The sequence below is a fragment of the Panthera pardus genome, unplaced genomic scaffold (assembly GCF_024362965.1).
Source record: "Panthera pardus isolate Hobbes unplaced genomic scaffold, ASM2436296v1 HiC_scaffold_6, whole genome shotgun sequence".
Taxonomy (NCBI): Eukaryota; Metazoa; Chordata; class Mammalia; order Carnivora; family Felidae; genus Panthera; species Panthera pardus.
This window is the reverse complement of record NW_026526991.1, coordinates 125,452,474-125,472,338: the sequence shown is the minus strand read 5'-3', so window position 1 is coordinate 125,472,338 and position 19,865 is coordinate 125,452,474. Positions and strand designations below refer to the sequence as shown.

The window sequence follows — 19,865 nt, the reverse complement described above, 5'->3', positions numbered from 1 at the left end:
GAGGCTGCAAGAAAAGGAAGAGAACAGATCCAAACAGGACATCTTCACACCCATATCCTTAAATTTCTGAGGGAAACACGTGAGGAGTCAGTGGTCAATGTTAAAAAGGAGCTGAAAAGCCAAAATATGGTGAAAGAATAAGTTTTACACACAGTAAACCATGATGCTCCATACACTTCATTAAAATAACTGATGCATGTGTTGTTTTTCTATAATTAAAAATTAAAAATGTTCTCTCTGATAATGCCTTGAGGGGTGCCTTACTGGGTAGCCCAACTCCCCTCTGACATGCTACAAGGCAGCATGTGGAGGCAGTGGGGTCGCAGGAGGAAGTTGCCAGAATTCTTCTGGTGGGGCAGGTAGGATGTAAAATGGTAACTTAGGAACTCAGAATTTGGGGATGGTCCAACCCAAGGCAAGGTTAAACTGCTCCGTGGACTACAGAGGCCTCACTTCTGTTTCATCTGTGAGATATGCAAATAATGTAGTTAAAGCAATTCCGACCAGAAAAATTTAAGGATGGGGTAGAAGGCAGACGTAGAGAGAAGTGTGAGCTCCCTAAAATGGCCAAAGCTGTTCAAAGGTGCCTGTGACATGTAGAAGAGCCACAGAAAGTCAGCAATATCTGGTCTGATTTTACCAGTTAATTTCTCAGTAGTTTAAAAGTGGATGCTGTTCTCCCGTGATGCAGGAAAAAGGCAAATGGTAGGTATCTATCCTACTAAAAGAAAAACATGAAAATCTGATCACTAGACTCTTTGAAGTCAAGACCAATGGTGGAGCCCCTAGAATCCATCTGATTTTAAGGATATGATCTGATCTTAAGGATGTGCATATTAATTTTCTGGGGGATTTTGTGGGTTAGCCCAAGATCGGGCAATCACAGGTGAAACCAGACAAGAAGATCAGGTAACAGAGAGACCAAGGACGTGAGGTTCTCCTGAGAATAAAGGAAGAAGAAAGAAGACAAAGCATGGTGACTCCAAGAGAAGAGAACGTTGTCAAAAGCTGCAGAAGCTCATGTACGAGGGTGAATAGTGTCCCCCAGACATCACATCTACCTGGACCTGTGAACGTGACCTTATTTGGATGCAGCATCTTTGCAGATGTTACTAAGATGAGGGTCACACTGGATTAGCGTGGGGCTGAAAGCCAGTATAATTGGTGTCCTCAGAGGAAGACGGAAATCTAGACACAGACCCAGAGAAGGAAGAAGGCTAGATGGAGACAGAGATTGGAGTTATGCATCTAGAAGCTAAGGAAAGCCAAGGGTTGCCGGCCACCAGCAGAAGCTAGAAGTGGTAAAGAAGGATCCTTCCCGAGAGCCTTTGGAGGAACAGCCCTCCTGACATGTGCAGTTTGGACTTCTAGCTTTCAGAAGTCTGAAAATAACTTCCTGTTGTTTGAAGCCACCCCGTTTGTGGTATTTTGTTACATCAGCCTTAGGGAAGCTAATCTACCCCCATTGTTTTCCTGATAGACAGGGCGGCCAGACCCAAAGACAGACGCAAAATGACAGCCGTTCCGAGTGTAACATCTGAAGGAGCATGGGTTGGTAAGCTCTCCCTGCTCCTTCTTGTATCAATTACTTCCCATTTATCACACTGAGGTTTAGATAATGGTTGCTTAAGGATAAGGTTAGAGGATAGCAAAGGTTTGTTTCAGCCTGTTTGGGCTGCTATAACAAAATGTCACAGACCGAATAGCTTATACACATCAGGAATTCATTTCTTACAGTTCTGGAAGCTGGAGGTCTGAGATCAGGGTACCCTCATGGTAGGGTGAGGACCTTCTTCTGGGTCACAGACATCACATGGCAGCGGGAACTCTTAGGACTAATCCCAGACCCCTCATGAGCTGATCACCTGCCAAATGCCCCACCTCCTAATACTATCACCTTAGGTAGTAGGGTTCAACACATGCATTTTGAGAGGACACACTCATTCAGACTCAGGAAAGTCTACGGTTGAAGAAGCTACAGACAGACTTAGGGCTCAGTATCACATTAGGAGAAAAGCAAAGCCAAGAACTAAGGATAATGATTTTTAGCACCAAGAAATCAGTAAAGGTTTAAAAAGTTTCCTCTTCCATAAGGACCTCATCCCAACTCCATACTCTGACATAATCATTTGTCTGACTAATTTCCATACAGCAGGGATCTGTTTTCAATGGTAGGGACAAAAAAGAGAGAGAAAGAATAAAATCATACCACGAAGTTAATGACCTGGAAAACAGATGCGAGGAGCTCAAACTCGAGTCTGTCCATGGTTATAAAATGACTTCTAAATGACAATATAAGATGTCACAGAAATATTCAAAATTAAGATTATCGTAGCCCTCTGACTCTCTGAGCTATCCGGAGGCTGAATATTGAAGTATTTTGCCTTAGTACCCCACTAAAGAGAAATGAACCCAATGGAGCCACATTTGGGGACTTTTCACATAGTATAAATTTTCATTTCCTGTACATGAAAGGATAAAAATCTTTCATTTTGACCCAGAGAAGTATAGCCAATCTCGTCATCTTTTCATTTTGATTAATATGCCTTTTTTCTTCCTAATCTACTCATTCCAGCCAAATTAAACAATGGTTTCTCAGTAGCAATTCTTTGCTTACAATTCAGGAGAAGTCAATCACTCAGTCCTTTTCTCTTATACGTTTTAAATTATTGAAGATTTCTGAACAAAACGTCTAAAAATAGTGTAAAATATCTTCCAAGGAAATGAAATGAGACCAAGGCGACTGGACTAATTTCCCCCAAAAAATACCTAAGTAGTCCTGCCTAAGGCTACTAATAGCTCTTTTATGAAATCCCCCACATAAGCAAAGACTGAGGGAATGTGTTCTCTTGATGTGATTTTCCAAGGTCAACACTCATACTTCTATTTAAAAGTATTCATTCTAATCCTGCTTTCTTTTGGTGTAATTGTTTTGGCCCTCAGTATCCTTATAAGGAAAAGCTCAGGAGCCTCCCCTCCACCCCCCAGGGCTCCGCATCACCCTCACCACCATTTCTTTCTCTCTCTTTCCTCAACCCTGAACGTTTCCTGCACAGTGAGGGTGCTCCGTATGGACACATGGGCAGATGTGGGAGGGACCACCATGCCAGTGGTGGTCATGTCCTCCAACCATCCATGCTCTGTGGATCGTTTTCTGTAATTATACCAAGGGGTGCAGTCCGCTCGCAGGGCAAATGCTGATTCAGGCATCCAGCCTGGCCAGGAAGTTTCTCTGGAGGAGGGCAGAACTTTCTCGGGGCTGGGCTCCTACATTAACCAAATCAGGGGATCCACTCTGTCCCCCATTGCTGACCTCCAGTCAAACCAAGCTATTTGAGAGGCAGCCATTCTTTTACTCTTCACCTTAATAAAACTCCTCTTGTAAACTAGTTTGGGCAGCTAAACCATAGTGACAGATGAGATGATCTCTGTGGTTGATCCCAGCTCAGAAGCATATGATTCCATCAACCATATGTAGCAACTCCAAAACAAGAGCACTTTCTAAATGAGTAACAAAGCAGATATTGTGTTGAAGGACAAATAACATCAGCTATTTTGAACTAGTCATTTGCTAAGTAATATGCTTCCCCCCATTATTGCTCTTTGAACCTGAAGAAAAAAAGGAATTGTGTAGTCTAGTAGAGAGGCCTTGGAACCAGAATATTATTCACTGGGAAAGAGTGTATATGTTCATTTTAAAACATTCATTATCCTCAGTGGGAATTTAGTTGCAAAATTACCTGCTATAAACATTGGCCATTTCTGCATTGCAATATAGCTTAATCTTTTCTGCAATGAAAAGTTGTGGGGAAAACTTTCTTACTAAATAGGCAACATGAAGCTGTTTATTCATTTTTTTTAAGTTTATTTATTTATTTTGAGAGACAGAGAGAAGTAGAAAGGGGCAGATAGAGACTCCCAAGCAGGCTCTGCGTTGTCAGCATGAGAGCCTGACATGGGGCTTGAACTCATGATCCTTGAGATCACAACCTGAGACAAAAAAAGGGCTGGCTGCTTAACCAGCTGAGCCACCCAGACATCCCAGAGCGCAGCTACTTAAAACATAGGAGCTTTGGAGTTCTACACCACACACTGTTTTTGTGTTCTAATTCCATCACTTACTGGAATTGTGAGTTTGGGCAATTTGTTTAACTTCTCTAAGACTCCTTCCTCGGTTTTCTTATCCATAATGTGGGGATGATGGCACTTACAGAAGAGAATTATTAGACAAAACATGAGATAATATTAAAAGCACTAATCACAGGGCTCAACGCATGGTAAATATTTCTTAAAATGATAGCATCAACATTTTCCAAACAACATCAACATTTTTAAAATAATTACTTGGTCCAGCAATAATAAATGAGATGTCAATTGAATTAATGGACCAAGCACTTAAATCACATTTTCGTTTATTCTTTATATGGCAGTGTGGTTTATTTTTATCATAACGTCTTAAATTTAAGATTACATTACATTTAAGTGTAAAATCTATATATTATTGAGCTTGTGAGGAGTCTGTAGGTATAACTGGGAGAAAAAAATCATGGACAAAATATATTAATGTCATGACTTACATAGAGAATATAAAATTTTATTAAATCTTCTAGAACGTAGTTACTATCCTACACCAGAGATCCCTTCTTTTTCATGTGAATTAATGCCACTGAAGGCTGGCACTGGTTTCTCTGAGTACACAGTGGCATACAAATAAAATAAGCCTTTGGATAAATATCACAGATAAATATGGCAATATTTAAGTAAATGCTCAAAAAGAGAAACCTCTGGGGACAAAAATTAATGCTCTACACCGAACACTGTGCTTGTTCTGTGTTGGTTTAGTCATTTTTGGTTGCCACAAAATTTGAAACTGTGAAAAAAAAAAAAAAAGCGTGGTTTCTTTTTTTCATGTTGTATGAAAAAGTGTGGAATCCCCTGGAAAGTGTGTGCAATATCTATCAGGGATGTTGTTGCCAGGGAACAAGAACACAAATAGAAGATTCAAGAAAACCCTTCCTTTGGCCCAAATCTGAAGGACTATTATAAATTGTGCAATATGTGATTTGGGAAGGTCATGGCTGTATGGGGTTGTTTTTTTTTGTTTTGTTTTATTTTGTTTTCTCTTTCTTTTTATAACTGATTCAAAGAGTAGCAATGGAAATAGAACTCAAAAGTTTTTCAAATAGTAGGGACATGGGAATTGGGATGCAAGGCTGCTAAAAGGCCCTCCCTGGTTGCAAGACTGAGAGCCAACGTGAAATGAAGGTCAACTGTGTGTATGTGTATCTTCTGTTGTCAAGGAGGCAAATAACGTCAGGATTTAGCTTTCCCACTCATTCTGAAATGTCTGCATATGTTTACTGCTGTCTCAGATTATGAGGACCTTGGTGGAAAAGTTCTCAAGCCAATGCAAAAACAGATGCATGGTTTTTTTTTAGCAAATTATTATCCCAATTTAACAAACGTGAGTTAATTTATAAACAGATTTTTTTAAATTAGCATCATCCATTAAGAGCTTCTTTGCAAAAAAGATATATGAGAATTTGCCATACATAAAAATAAGACAATGTATCCTAATGCAGAAATCTGTTCTTGGTTCTATACTAAGACTGTCCTTTTGCTGTGGGTATCGCAAAGATAAAAGTTCAAAATACCAAATAGGCTGAACTAGCCAGGGGAAGCAGGATAGGATATAACACATATAAATGTAAAAGAAAGCCTAGTTAGTGTTTATGGAAATAAGTTTTAACTTAAACAGAACTAATGTTTCTTAAAAGCTTCTCTTTTACTTAAATTTCTACCCAAACCGGACAGGATTTATCTTATATCACACTAAAGAATAAGACAATCACAGAAGCCTATGTTTTTACCCATTTGTCTTTACCAAGAGATTGCTTACTGACTTACTGAATAAAAGGCACAGTCTTGATTGTCAATGAGGCTTACTTTAAAGGCAGACAGGGACGGGTGTTTCAAACCAGTTTCTCTCTACGACATTATATCTATCACCGCCCAACAGGAAGTAACACTATGAAAGCAATTCGTCACCAGCAGAGAGAAAGGCCTCTGTCTCACATTAGGACCAGACGGTGTGATTCACATCCCGGCCTTGCGAGCGTGCCTTGGATCTTTGCTGACCACAATTCATAAAATCACTTTCACTGCGATCATCATACCTCCAGACTATTGTGAATTCCTTCATCATGCAGAGGCAGGCTTGGGACAGGCCACAGGAAATAAAATCCAAGTTCTTGCAATGGTTCTTATCAACTGATATCTGACCACATCCCCTCATGCCACCCCCCACCGCTCCGTGTGGCTCAGTGTTTCCCAACTGTTTGTTCATTATTGCCCTTCTAGGGAACCTTCCTAGATATTTTTTCCCAGGTTCTCTGCCATGGAGTGTTAACATTACAGATATACTATATGTTATGTATGATACATATCTGAGCTTTATCCGTTAAGCACAAGATTTTTTTTCACTCTCCTAAGAACCAATTTTCACGCCTTTAGAGTTGACATTGAGAAGCTGTGCTCTAACTGAAATACTTGCCCATTACAAAACTTTGGTGCTATCCCAAGCCTCTCTGCTTCTACTTAGAAATGTCCTCCTCTCCCAGATATTTGTCTGACTGATCAATTCTTGCTCATTCTTGAAGAGTCAGTTTAAGGGGCAGAGCCTGAAGCCTGCTTTGGATTCTGTGTCTCCCTCTCTCTCTACCCCTCCCCTGTTCTCTCTCTCTCTCTCTCAAAAATAAATAAACACTAAAAGAAAAAAAAAGTCAGCTCAAGTACCAAAGCTGTCAGGAGAGACTCCCACACTCCCTCAGGCTATCGCCCATTTCCTCTGCTCCCACAGCATCATGGATTATGGATTTATTTCTACAGTTGGTTTATTTGTCTGTCTCCCCTACTAGATGACTAACTCCCTAAAGTCAAGGATGCTCTCTCCTTCTTCTCTGTTATGGCCTGAGCTGTCTCCCCTGAAATTCTTATACTGATGTCTTGACCCACAGTACCTAGAATATGACTGTATTTGGACATGAAGCCATTATAGAGGTGATTAAGTCAAAATGAGGTCTCCTAGGGGTGGGTCCTAATCCAGTCTGACTAACGGCTTTATGGGAAGAGGAAATGTGGATACATGAAGAGACACCAGGATGTGTGCTCACAGAGAAAAGCCCATGAGAGGACATAGAGCAGGAAGACTGCAATCTGCAAGCAAGCAGAGAGGCCTCAGGGCCCAACACCTCGATTTTGGACTTCAGGCCTCCAGAACTATGAGAAGTAAGTTTCTGCTGTGTAAGCCCACCACCCGGTCTGTCATATGTGCTCATGGCCACTCAAGCAAACTAATACACTCTCTATATTCTCAACATCATGCGCTGAGCCTGGTAGTGAAAACAATATATGCTAGTTGGTTGGTAGGTTGAATGAATTAAAAACACGATCTTGATAAATTCCTGCTTACAAAGGCTATGTGCAATCACTGTAACACGATGCACAATTGCAAACGGTCTGTTCTTTGGAAAGCAGGCCTGGATGGCCTCAGAAAGCCAGGTCTGGGGTGGCTCAGTCGGTTAAACATCTGACTTTGGCTCAGGTCGTAATCTCATGGTTCGTGAGTTTGAGCCCCACATCGGGCTCTGCACTGTCAGTACAGAGCCTGCTTGGGATTCCCTCTCTCTCTCCCCATCTCTCTCTCTGCCCCTCCCCTGCTCTCTCTCTCTCTCTCTCTCTCTCTCTCTCTCTCTTTCAAAATAAATAAATAAACTTTAAACAAAACAAGACAAAATAAAAAGCCAGGTTTACTCACCCTCGGACACGAAGAGGGATGACCCACCATAAGGCAAATGGATAATATGATCACAAAAGATAAAACAATTGTCCTCAAAGGATAAACCTCCCAGAAACCCCAGTACACATACTCTCAGTCACAAAAGGAATAAAAAATTACCAGTGAGAAGGGATTCCCCTGAAAGACCCAAAGTAAACAAAAACCATTGAAAAGACCATGTGAGGGAAAGAGAAGCGGAGGGAAGGTCAAAGAGAAACACTGCTGACCTCATGGAGGTGCTTTGCCAGGGCTCTAAAAATACATTCTTTTAAAGCCTTTTCATCCGGTGCCACACGGTCACAGGTACTCAAGGAGGCACTGGCTCATGTTCAAACCAAAGCAGCCGAGGAGGATTTTGATAAGGGTTTTTAAATGTTTTCCCCCAGCCGATTTCTGAAAACCCTCAAGCCTTGGGAAACCTCGTCAACAGCTACAAAGAAGGTAAAATGGAACCGGCCCCCGTTGGAGAGGCTGATGTCATCTATCTCCCCAAAGAAAAGGCCACACTTTGCTTTGTGAAAAACCAGGGTGACATCACCTCCCGATCACATGCCACTTAGCCCTTCCCCTGCTATTCCCAGCTGAGGGGTTCTCTCCTTTTGCAAATGTCATTTTTTCACTCACAAAGCTCCTTGCCCTTGTCTGTGCACCGGAGTCCACTGCCGGTGAAAGAGGGCCCCCAGGAGGGGCAGCCGAAGAGGCGTGGGCTGTGCACGGCTGGCCGGGAGGCCTCTATTCACACAGCTTGCAAGAGACCTTAGCAACCCAGATGGAGGCCCCGGAGGCCGAATGCAGCCCCTGGACAATGCTGTCAACACTGAATACCGGGAACCGTTTAGCCAGGCAGGGCAACTGTGGCCATTTCTTTCTTTCCAGAGTGGGATTCTCTTTGATGGTTCACATAAAGGCGAGGCGGTGCGGTTTAATCTCCCATCTACAGAGCCGCTTTAAATTTGGACCCACGAATAAAGCCTGATTGTAGATCCGTGCTTTCAGAGCAAATAGGAGATCTGTGCAGTTGACAAAGAAGCACATTTTGGAAACAGGCTTATTTATTAATTGGCAAAATAAATGAAGTGTTGGGGGAAGGGGGGGGGGGCAGAATTCTCCCTAAGTAGCAATGTTCGGGAAAGGATGCCAGTGTAGATTCTGAATTCTCAGTGAAGAGCTTTTGGGGGTTCTTACCGCACAGTTTGGAAAAGAGCTAGGGGGCGGGGGCCGAGAGCCTAACATGAGACATCTCGAAAGAAGAGAGGCTAGGGGTTTAGGGACACTTCCTTCCAGCCAGGGAAGGAAAAGGAGCCTCAGGGCTAGTGTCAGGCCTGGTGGCCTGGGCCCCGGCCATGTGATCCTCACTCTGACACCGAGGTCGGGAGGGGCTGCGCAGAGAAGTACTTCTTGAAATACATTCACATAGGCACGCGCACAAGCACACTCAACGGTACTTTCACACTGAGACCAGTTTTTAAATGTGTTTTGGATTTTGCATCTGTTTCTTTTGCATTTATTTGTATTTGTATCTTAGCTTGTATCTCGAATCCCACAACACGCGGTGTTGCTTCGGTGCTTCAAGGTCTCATCAGAACTCCTTTCTCTGAAATCTGAAGGACTTACATGAAGAGAGGGTGTGGCCCCATACCAGACTAAGCCCTTAACTGTGAGTGACCCAAATGCTGTGGCCATGGCTCAGGTCTCCGGCACTCCTCCCCTTGACTTTAAACCCCAGCCACCCCAAGCTTTGAGTCCCCCATACTGACCCTGCTTTCTCCCCCCCACAGGGACCTTCTTCTACTGGGAAACCTTTTCCTTCTCCTATTTGCCTGTGTAACCCCTGCTCCTTCTTAGATTTTAGTTCATGGGTCCTATTCTCACGCAGGACTTCTCTGACCTCCTGTCTAGATCAAATTCCCTTTTCTGTGCTCCCGTGGCTCTACAAAACCAGGAACCAGGCCTGCAGGTGGGAGTCACACACTGGCCCCAGCCCCATCACAGCACCTGGCCCAAAACAGCTCCTTAATATCTGTGGACTGAACATGCAGTCTGTGTGTTCACAGACACATAAATCTGTGAAACCAGATTTATGTCTTCAGTCTATCTCTGCTGGGTAAGAAGGGTGGGAGCCTCTCCCATCAAAAAACTCTTCTCTGACCCTCGTCTTTTCTGTTGGCCTCTCTCCTTAGGCTATCTCAAGCTAAAAGACCACATCAAAATGCAGAGTAGAAACTCTGTGTACATGCAGTGTTGTATAACTATAGTATATGATAGTTAATTTTGCACTGATCTAGACTACCAAGAATCCCTTTCCAGAAGGTTCTTCCCAGGGGCACCTGGGTGGCTCAGCTGGTTAAGCAGCCTGCTCTTGATTTTGATTCACATTGTGAGCTCATGGTTTGTGGGATCAGGCCCCATGTTGGGCTCTGAGTTGACAGCTCAGAGCCTGCTTGGAAATTTCTCTCTCTCTTCTCTCACTCTGTCCCTCCCCTGCTAGCACTTCTCTCTCTCTCTCTCTCAAAATAAGTAAATAAGTAAACATTAAAAATAAAAAAAAGAAGGTTCTTTTGAAGTGTAATTTATATATAGTGGACAGCATAGAGTTAAAAAAAAAAAAAAGTTCAGTTCTGGTCCCAGCCATCAAAATTTGGTTGTACAACTCTGATTCCAAGCTTAGCAAGTTTTCTGCAATTGGAAGAAAGTTGTGAAATAATAAACAGGAAGAGAGAATAGACAGAGAGTGTCTTTGACCTTTCCAAAGGAAGACAGATTCAAAATAGAGCTAGTAGAAAAAATTTTCCCAACAAAACCTCAAAGCTTTCAGCAGAGGATTCAACTGTGTCTAGCATGTTGGCTAGAAGAATCCAGTGATACAATAACCCAGTGTAGCCAATAACATCCTTGAAATCACACTTCTTAAGTGTGGCCTTGAGGTAGGATAGCTAGAACAGCCTGGAAGGGAGAGGAAGCAACCCACTGAGAAGAAAAATATAACCAGCATCAACAAAATCACTGCTCCTAAAACCCTCCACCCTAGATGCATTGCAGAATTCCTTAGGGAGGTGTTTTAAATTAACAATTGTCAGGGTCCCACCAAGGATTAACTGAATTCTATCTCTGAAGGCTGAAACCCAGGCATGGGTTCTCTTTACAATTCCCAGGCAATTCCAATGTGTATCTAGGGTTGAGGACCCTAGATAACCCTCCTGGTTACCATTTCCTCCTTTCCAACCTCTGTCTCACATGCAAGCTTTCTCCCCTTTGGATCTCGGAAGCACTAAGGTTCTTTCTCACAGAGGCCCTAGTTCATATCCTCCTGACATTGAGAGATTGGTGAGATTTTTCTGCCGTTAGTACACCAAGACCTTGAAGCACCTTACAAGCTTCCTCTAGTCTCTAGAGATGCTGTCTTCCTACCATTTTCTTTCTCCCGCCTTAACATCTGCTCTCGCCTTGTTCCTCAAAGTGGGGTCTACAGGGTGGCAACATCAGCACGACCTAAAAGCTTTTTCGAAACACCTCAGCCTCCTGTATCAGACTCTGCATTTTAACAAGACCTCCAGTGATTCACATGCACATGAAAGTCTGAGAAGCGCTGTCTGGAAAATATCCCCAGCCCTTGAAAATCTGGGTCATTTCTCAAGACGTTCCTGTTTCTTCTAGGTGTTTTCACACTGTTTTCTAGTTACCTTAGAATCACGCCATTTCTGAATCACAGAATACTAGAGATGGACGACAGTACACAGATAAATCAATCCAGTCCCTTCACTTAACGGATCAATAAATTGACCTTCCAAGGTTAAATCTACCCACTTGATGAAGAGAACAGTCCAGAAATCCCACAGGCTTAATTATCATAGCTCGTTCACTTTGGGAATTCATAATCTGTATTTCAAGCTATAAGGAGCATTGTGGATTACCACTGAATACTTTTAAATGCTGAAAGCCCCACACTTGTATTTTTAACAGAAATAGACTCTGTCTCCAGTTCATATTAACAGAACACCTAACACTCAAGTCTACAATAAGGGTACTCACTTATGTACAACGCTATGATTCATATAATAAATGGCCTATGATTTTAACAACACTCAACAGTCAACCACAATACACATTTATGTGTGCTCACCTTGGGCTCACCCCTGACTTTGACAGTCGGGCCACAGCTTACATGTCTGCGTGTGAGTCCTGGTATAATATCGCAACTCTACCAGTGAGCCCCAAGCCCTTGGTTGAGAACTACTACTATAATAGTCACAAGGACTTATTTTGTTTTTTTAAATGTTTATTTATTTTTGAGAGAGAGAGAGAGAGAGAGAGAGAGACAGAGCGTGAGAGGGGAAGGGCACAGAGGGAGAGGGAGACACAGTATCCGAAGCAGGCTCCAGGCTCTGAGCTGTCAGCGCAGAGCCCAACGTGGGGCTCAAATCATGAATCATGAGATCGTGACCTGAGCCAAAGTCGGACACTTAACAGACTGAGCCACCCAGGTGTCCCGTACAAGGACTATACTTGTTAGGTGTGGATCACTCTGGGAGAGTGGATCTCAAACTTTAATCACCAGGGAGACTAGTTCAGGCACAGGTTATTGGGCTTCCACAGGTCTGGGATGGGGCCCAAGAATTTGTATTTCTAACAAGTTCTGGGTGATGCTGATGCTGCTCTCAGGGGACCACATCTTGAGAATCGCCACTTTGGGGCCTACTCCCTTTAGACTGAGCCACAAGAGGTCAATCTACAAGTTTCAGGACCCTCGTTAAACATGAATTTTCATCCTCAAAGGAATAATTATCCCTACCTACTTTCTGAAGCACCAGTTCGTAGGTGGGTGGCCCTACTCTGTCTGGCAGGTAAAACACATGCCCTGGCTTAGTGCCAGTGAGTTCTCTACTCCTGCTCCCCTCTCAGCCCAAAGCATGCCCTTCCCCTTCTCTCTTGGATTGACTCATTCTTGCCCTTTGATCCCCACCCTTCCTTCTCTGCTAATGTCAGAATAAGCCTGGGACCTCCTTCCATTCCACTCCCCCTGGGAGACCCCAATGCCACCTTGCCATTTGCTTGCCACACCCACGGACAGGTCTTTCTCCCGCCAGAAACTTCACTCTGCTCCCCTCCTTTCTCTTGGGTGATTTATTGTTGCACTGACTTCAGCAGCTCTCCAAGTGCTGTCCTCTCTTAACCCTGCCGGGATTAACCCTCCAGTGTCTGAGGAAGGTTTCCAAGGCCTTGCACCAGATTGTGACCCAAGTCCCATTATTTGTGGTGGTATCGTTTCCAAAGTGAGAGCTGGGAAAGGAAGAATTCTTGGTCAAGTATCAAATATCCAATACAACTAAGATCAGCCCAGGGCTTACCATGAATGAACCACTGCATCTGAAATCCTCTCTCATGGTGACCGACCCCATCGGTGTGGAACAGCACTTGAAGCCTGGAGCCCGTGGTACTCCCTGCAGGCGGTAGGTCAGCTCCACAGTAGCGCCCCATCCGCTGGGGGCCGTCGTAGAGCTGGAATCAAGGAGAAACTTCCCAGGGTGGGGAGCTTTACATGGTGTGTCACGGGGAAAAAGTAAAGTCTGTTCATGTAGCAAAAGCTGTTCCTTGGCTGAGCTTAAGGGTAAATCTGCTAAGGTGGTTTGAACACAGGAGGCTTAATATAAGAATTAACAAATTAAAAATAGGTGATTATATAGAGAGACTTTATGGGTGAGTCCTAAGCCCAATAAATCTGGAAATCCAAATATTAGTGTTTGGTTTTATGTCGGCCTAGCAAGTTCCCTCGAAAGTGTAATCCAGGCACAGAATAAGGAAATGGTGGGCCAGATGAGATGTGTTCACACGTTAATGACATATAAGAGATGCTCGTTGAACAGCAATCTTATAATTGAAAGATACATATATATAAATATATATATATAAATACTAATTTATATAAATATATATAAATACTAACATAAGCATTTAGACAGCTTAGAGAGCTATGTAAAAAATGAATACAAAATTTAATTCCACTGAAGATAACCACTGTTAATATTTTGTTAAAACCAGAAGTTTCTCTTGTCAACATTTTTTTTTCATTGCTTGTGTATGTATACATATACCTATGTGTCCAGGTATATATGTGTGTACAAGCTTGGGCTATACATTTAAGTGTGTTCCTTATTTTTTTCTAAGCATGTCAGCAAATACTCTGTGTAAACATTTTTAACGGTGGCGTAAAATGCTTCTAATACTCTATTGTTGTTCATTTAAGGACATTTCCAATTTTTTGCCAATATGGATGTTTGTTTGATATTTTAAATGTCCCTCAGGAAAGATTCCTATAAGGGGAATGAATCAGAGAATATAATCTTTTATGGCTCTTGATCTATATTATTAAGTCTCTTACCAGAAAGTTTATACCAATGTATCCCCCACCAGCAATTTACTACAATGGGACTTTGGCAATTACAACTGCTATTCTTTTTTAAGTTTATCTTATTTATTTTGGAGAGAGAAAGAGCACACACACGCGCGTGCATGGGATATGGGTCAAAAGAGAGACGGAGAGAGAAAGAATCCCAAGTAGGCTCCATGCTGTCAGAGCAGAGCCCGATGCGGGCTCGATCCCGCAGACTGTGAGATCACGACCTGAACTGAAATCAAGAGTTGGATGCTGACCACCTGAGCCACCCAGGCACCCCATGACTGCTATTATTTTTAGAGCTGATACCGATAGGGAAAATATGTTTGGTTTTGTAATTGGCTCAACTTATGTTACTTTGAGGTTGAAGGTTTTTCGTGCTTATTAGGCATTTATATTTCTTCTCTTGGAACTTTTCTGCTGTGGTTTTTGCTCACTTTCCCATTGAGGTATTTGTATATCCTGTCGTGTACCCTTTATCTGCCTCATTTATTCATTTCATCAGATATACACCTCTAAACTAAAAAATAAATAAACTTCTCTGCCATATCTCTTTCAATCAGGAAAGATCATGATAATCCAAAACAATTGGCTCCTCGTGACTCAGGCCATTATATTTTTCTTTTCCTCTACTAACGTCCACATTATTGTCTACTTTGTTCTGGTTACCCTTGGGATGAACTGTCCATGAAACAAAATTGAAAATACCTGATCATAAACTAACAGACTTCCTTGATCATTCTCCTGTAGAGGACACATATATAAGAGTATGTGTGAGTGCATGTGTTTGAATGAATATGTCTGTAGGTACATGTGTAATCTGGATTCAGTAAGTTCCAAATTGGCCAAATTATTTTCATTTACTGAAATGGTATGATATAGTTTGAAACATATTGATGAGAGCACGGAAAACTTTATCATCAAATTCTACAAAGCACCCTATGGAGCCTTCCCTAATCCCTAGGGATTCACTCACGAATTAGTTTTCCTTTGAAACCCCTCATCTTGTACTCGTGCTTCTTTGTAGAAATGGTTCCATTCCCCTCTGTTCTACTGCCAGCCATGTGGGCCTCATCTCCCCTACTGATTATGGGTTTCCTTAGAGCCCAGAGCACCTCTCCCAGTCTCCTCTGTCTAGTTCAGGGCTTTGTCGAGGGCACATTCCCAATACATCTTCAATGAACAAAAACAATGGAACAAACACGATGATTTCCCCCACAGCTGCATTTGTTTCAGTGGGATTTAATCTGCCCTATTACTTGAATCCTACATAGTTAGGTACATATCAGGGTCTTAGAGTCCTAAATTTCAGCATGATTCTTTTAGGCAACAAAGGGTCTGGATCCTTTGTGGGCCTCTCTGTAGAAGGGCTGGTGGCAGGGATCAGGAAGGGCCTTGTTCAAGATCACAATAAATTACAGATTTCTAAATCTTGGCCTGCCTCATGGAGTTCTCAAAACTAGCTGGTCATCAGTCATACATGCCTGTGATATTTGGGGGAAGGTCAGCAGAGATTTAAAGAGAGACATTCAGAAGTCTGTTAGATAACTCACCCTTAGGTAATAAACCTAAGCATTTGAAGCAAACGAATAAAGATGAAATTTATTTTTCAGGCTTATTGCTTCAGTTTCCTTTGTCTTTTTTAAGGCCGCTGCTGCTTTGACTAGGTATATTAATTAACAAGTGTCTCCTTCATAGGCTAGTTGACAGAAGCCATAATGAGGGAGCAAAAAATGGGAGAAAGAATAAAGCAACACAAAAAGAGGAGGGAAAACCCAAAGCCCTTCGTTTCTGCCCTCAGATCCCTCCATCTAAGGCGGGAGGTACCAGTAGGGGAGGAGGGCCATGTTGCAATCTGTTTACTCCTAAGTTACTGCTTCACTGTAGGGTATTTATCCCAGCTTCAGAGGGTTTTTTTTTTTTATTTTCTTTTTCTTTTTTATTAAATCCAGTGTACCGATTCCAATCCCAAACTAATTAATACAAAAATAAACATACTGTTCCCAGGCAGAGGTATAATAAGCAAGAAACACTCCACTATTTTCCACTCCAGAAGGCTCATTCTTAACTCTGGGTTGTAGTTCAGTGACCAAAGCTTTAATTATTTCATCTTTATGCCACAAAACACGAGGTAAGATTTCCCCACCACCGCAATCGCTCTCAGCTTGACGAGTCTTCTGAAATGGTAGGCAGTGACATTTTGAGGAAGTGAATTTTAGATTTGCTACAAGGCTGTAAGCATTACAGTAGTTTTGCCTCCCCAGCTCAGCAAGGTTAAGAAAGCTGACATTTTCAGATGACTTGGAGGGGACTTTTTTCTCTTCCTTCCGGATAGGATTACCTCATTGAAGGAGAGCCCCTGAATCCCAGCGCTTCTAAAATAACACATTGTGAATGGGATGGTGGGGGGCGAGGGGGGGCACAGGGAGTGGGGGTGGGTGGGGGGGAACACTGATGAATGACAATTAGTTTCTTTTTGCCTTTGGAGGGGAGAAAGTGATGCACACTGAAACATCGAATAGACATTGATGAAAATGCTTAAATATGTCAAATAAACAAATGAATTAATTAGTGGAGAACAATACCTCTATACAAAAGCACCCCAACCCCCAACCCTATGTCCTTCTGAAGTTTACACTTAATTAAATCGGGGGGTTTTTTGTTTATATTCACACAGATGGCTAACGTCACCTCAACAATTCATTCCCGCGTAAATTTACCACACAAAAAGGAACAGTCATTGTTCAAAGTACACAAATACTGGTTGCCATGGAAACCAGTAGGTGCCTGCTGCTCCTGATTCTGTTTTCAGAGCAGAAGGCTAACCACAGGACATTCCAGCTGTGACTCATTGCCACTACTGGCGAGCATTCTGGCTTGGTCCCGAGAAGGGTATGATTTCCCCTGTGTTTAGAAAGCCTAAAGATCCACAATATCTAAGCTTGGAATTAAGTCCACAGAAGGAAACGAGTAGAAATTAAGAAAAGAAAGATGGAGATTCTCACTTGAAATATGCAGATCTAAGTTCTATAACCGTGTGGAGAGGGGTGTTTCTTGTTTGTTTTTTTTAAATATCTGCAATGCTGCTTCCATTTTCAGGTTGGCGGTTCAACGTATCTTCAAATGTAAATATGTGTATATATTACAACCTCCTGTGTAGAATCCTTTCAATTATTCTCTTAAGGAGCCTGTTCGTTTAGGATTTATGTGGTGTAGGTCTCTGCACCCCCGCTCCACCCTCAAGTGGACACGCAGAGAGGAAGGAAATCTCTTGCCTAAGCCACATTTACCAATTTCTATCAACTTCCTTTGCATGGGTTTGATAATTTGGCACATGCCTAGTTTCTTAGACCATTAGGGACTTCAGACTCCAGGTGCAATATGAAATGATCCGTGGACTCCTTCTAATTAAGAACCATGCATGCAAGGTAGAAGATATAAAACTGAGGATGCCTCACTGACAGAGAGAGTTGAATTTTTGTAAGAGTAAGGATTTTGTAGCAACACTGGAACTCGAGTCCGGAGGAACCCAGTATCAGCTAACGTGAACCTCAACCTGTTCTCTCAATGGGAATCAACTTTATGAATTGCCAAGAACTCTCAGAACAGAAATGTGCTTTTGAAGTACTTCTTTGCTGCTAAATTTCTTTTATGATTTTGAATATTTGTGACTTTGATGAAAAAAAGTATAATTACTTCATATATTTATAAGCATGGGATGTATGGATATACTACCTTTCTAAACTCACTTTAGCATTACGGGGACTAATAACTAGAATTCAGTTCTTTCTATTTTAGATTGGCATCTAATTCATACTTTTTCTAATTCATACTTTTTCTTATTTCCTTGACATTTTTCTGAAATAAAACTTGCTTAGAGTGGATCATTAATTTTAAGAATTAAATATAGACCAAATAGAGAAATTAAATCAAGGGGCTCTTGGGAAGATATTACTAAAATATGGAGAAACTTCAGGAAAAAATTTTGGTTCCCCTTCTACTACAAATCTTTAAAAACAAAAATAAGGTTATCCTTTAGAGTTTAACATGTATTGAAATATCCCACCTGCCATGAGGGAGAATTTTAGGTGCAGTAGAGAATCACCTAATGCTTATAGAAAGAACACAGTTAAACTTTCTGAGACCTATACTCAATGAATTTTTAGATTAGCTTTGTGAAGCCAGTGTCACCAACAGATTGTATTCAAACGCAAGCCAGGAAGTAATTTTATTGTAAGAGCAGACTAGAGATATTAATCGTGATCAGCCTGTGGGTACACAGTCCAGTCCAGCTCTAAACTTTCCTTAGAATGCAATCTTGTGAAAAGTCCTCACCCTCTCCTAGCTACAATTTCTATATAAATCTGGCACCATAATGGTATTTATAAGGTTGGTGTAATTAGCAAATGAGACACACTGTGTAATTAGGTTGAGTGTGAGACTTGGCATGTGGAATGCACTTAAAATGTTATTCTAACCCTTGGCATTTTTTTTTCCCCAAAGAAACCACTCTAGAAATAGTTTTGAGAGACAAAATATGACGGGTGTAGAGAACTTGAGCTGACTCATGTAAAACACTTCACAGAAATCATCCCCGGCAGACCAGATGGGAAAGCAGTGAATCAATGAATCACTTGTGAAGAGATGGACGGCCAACATGAATCGCTTGCAGCGTGTTGCTATGACAACCTGCTTCTGTGTGGACACTGAGGCCATTCCCAAGTGTGGGGTGCGTGGCCCAGAGCAAACCATACCGTGGGGGACAGCGTAAGCCTGGTGCGCGTGCCGGGGTGGAGGGAGGTGGTGGATCCTAATGGGATGGTGGTGGAGACAGCGTTAGGAAATCTACCAAGGCTGCGCTGGCGAGGTGGGGAAGGGAGAGGCAAACGGTAGGGAAAGCGTCTCTGCACGTGTTTCTTCGTGTCACTGCCTCCTCTCCCATGACAGTCCAGCCAGCCTGCAGCTCTAGCTGCTTAGCCACCGGTGCTCCAAAAGGGTGGCAATTGGTGAATTCTTGGGGCGTTTCTTCAGATTTTCCCCCACCCCCGGAAAACAGCTCTAAAGGGACCCATGAAAAGTGCCTCATGAGGGTAGTTATTAAGAGCGTTTACACATAAATCTCTCGGATAAACCTAGAACCTTTCACATTTACTTTAAATCTGAAGGGCTTCATAATATTCCTGGAACCACAGTAAAAGCTTCCAAACAAGATTTGTGGAGTTGGGCAAAAGTTCCCCTAGTGGATGAGAAAAGGCTAAGGCAGGGGTAAAAACGTAATCAGATTGTGGAGGGTAAATTAGGCAAATGTTAAAGATGAAAACTAAGAAGCAGAGCCTGGTAGATTGTAGATGGCTCCGCGATGGCCCCGGGAGGCAGCGTCTCCACCAGACACGTGGCCACGCAGTGTCTGATATACAGGCACACGTCTTCCCCGCAGCACAGGAAAAGCCATGCTGCCATGTGCTGACAGGGTGGGGCAGGAAATATGAAATACCCATCTAAAATTAAACAATTACTCAGAATTCTGGGCTTTGCATGACAGCAAGAAGCCCATCGAAGACCACGTTCTGAGTTATTCTGTGTCACTCTGAATTAGATGTCGGTCTCACGCCCAGATGAGATCGTCTCCTTCCCATG

General features: G+C 42.4%; 1 protein-coding gene across 1 annotated transcript in view; it reads right to left on the bottom strand.

The window, feature by feature from the left end:
- Positions 1-19,865, bottom strand: part of CUBN (cubilin) — a 273,842-nt gene that overhangs the window by 157,119 nt on the left and 96,858 nt on the right. The window contains exon 28 of the mRNA XM_019460669.2: positions 13,183-13,333. Within this exon, the coding sequence (XP_019316214.2) occupies positions 13,183-13,333 (151 nt within the window). The remainder of the gene's footprint in view (positions 1-13,182; positions 13,334-19,865) is intronic.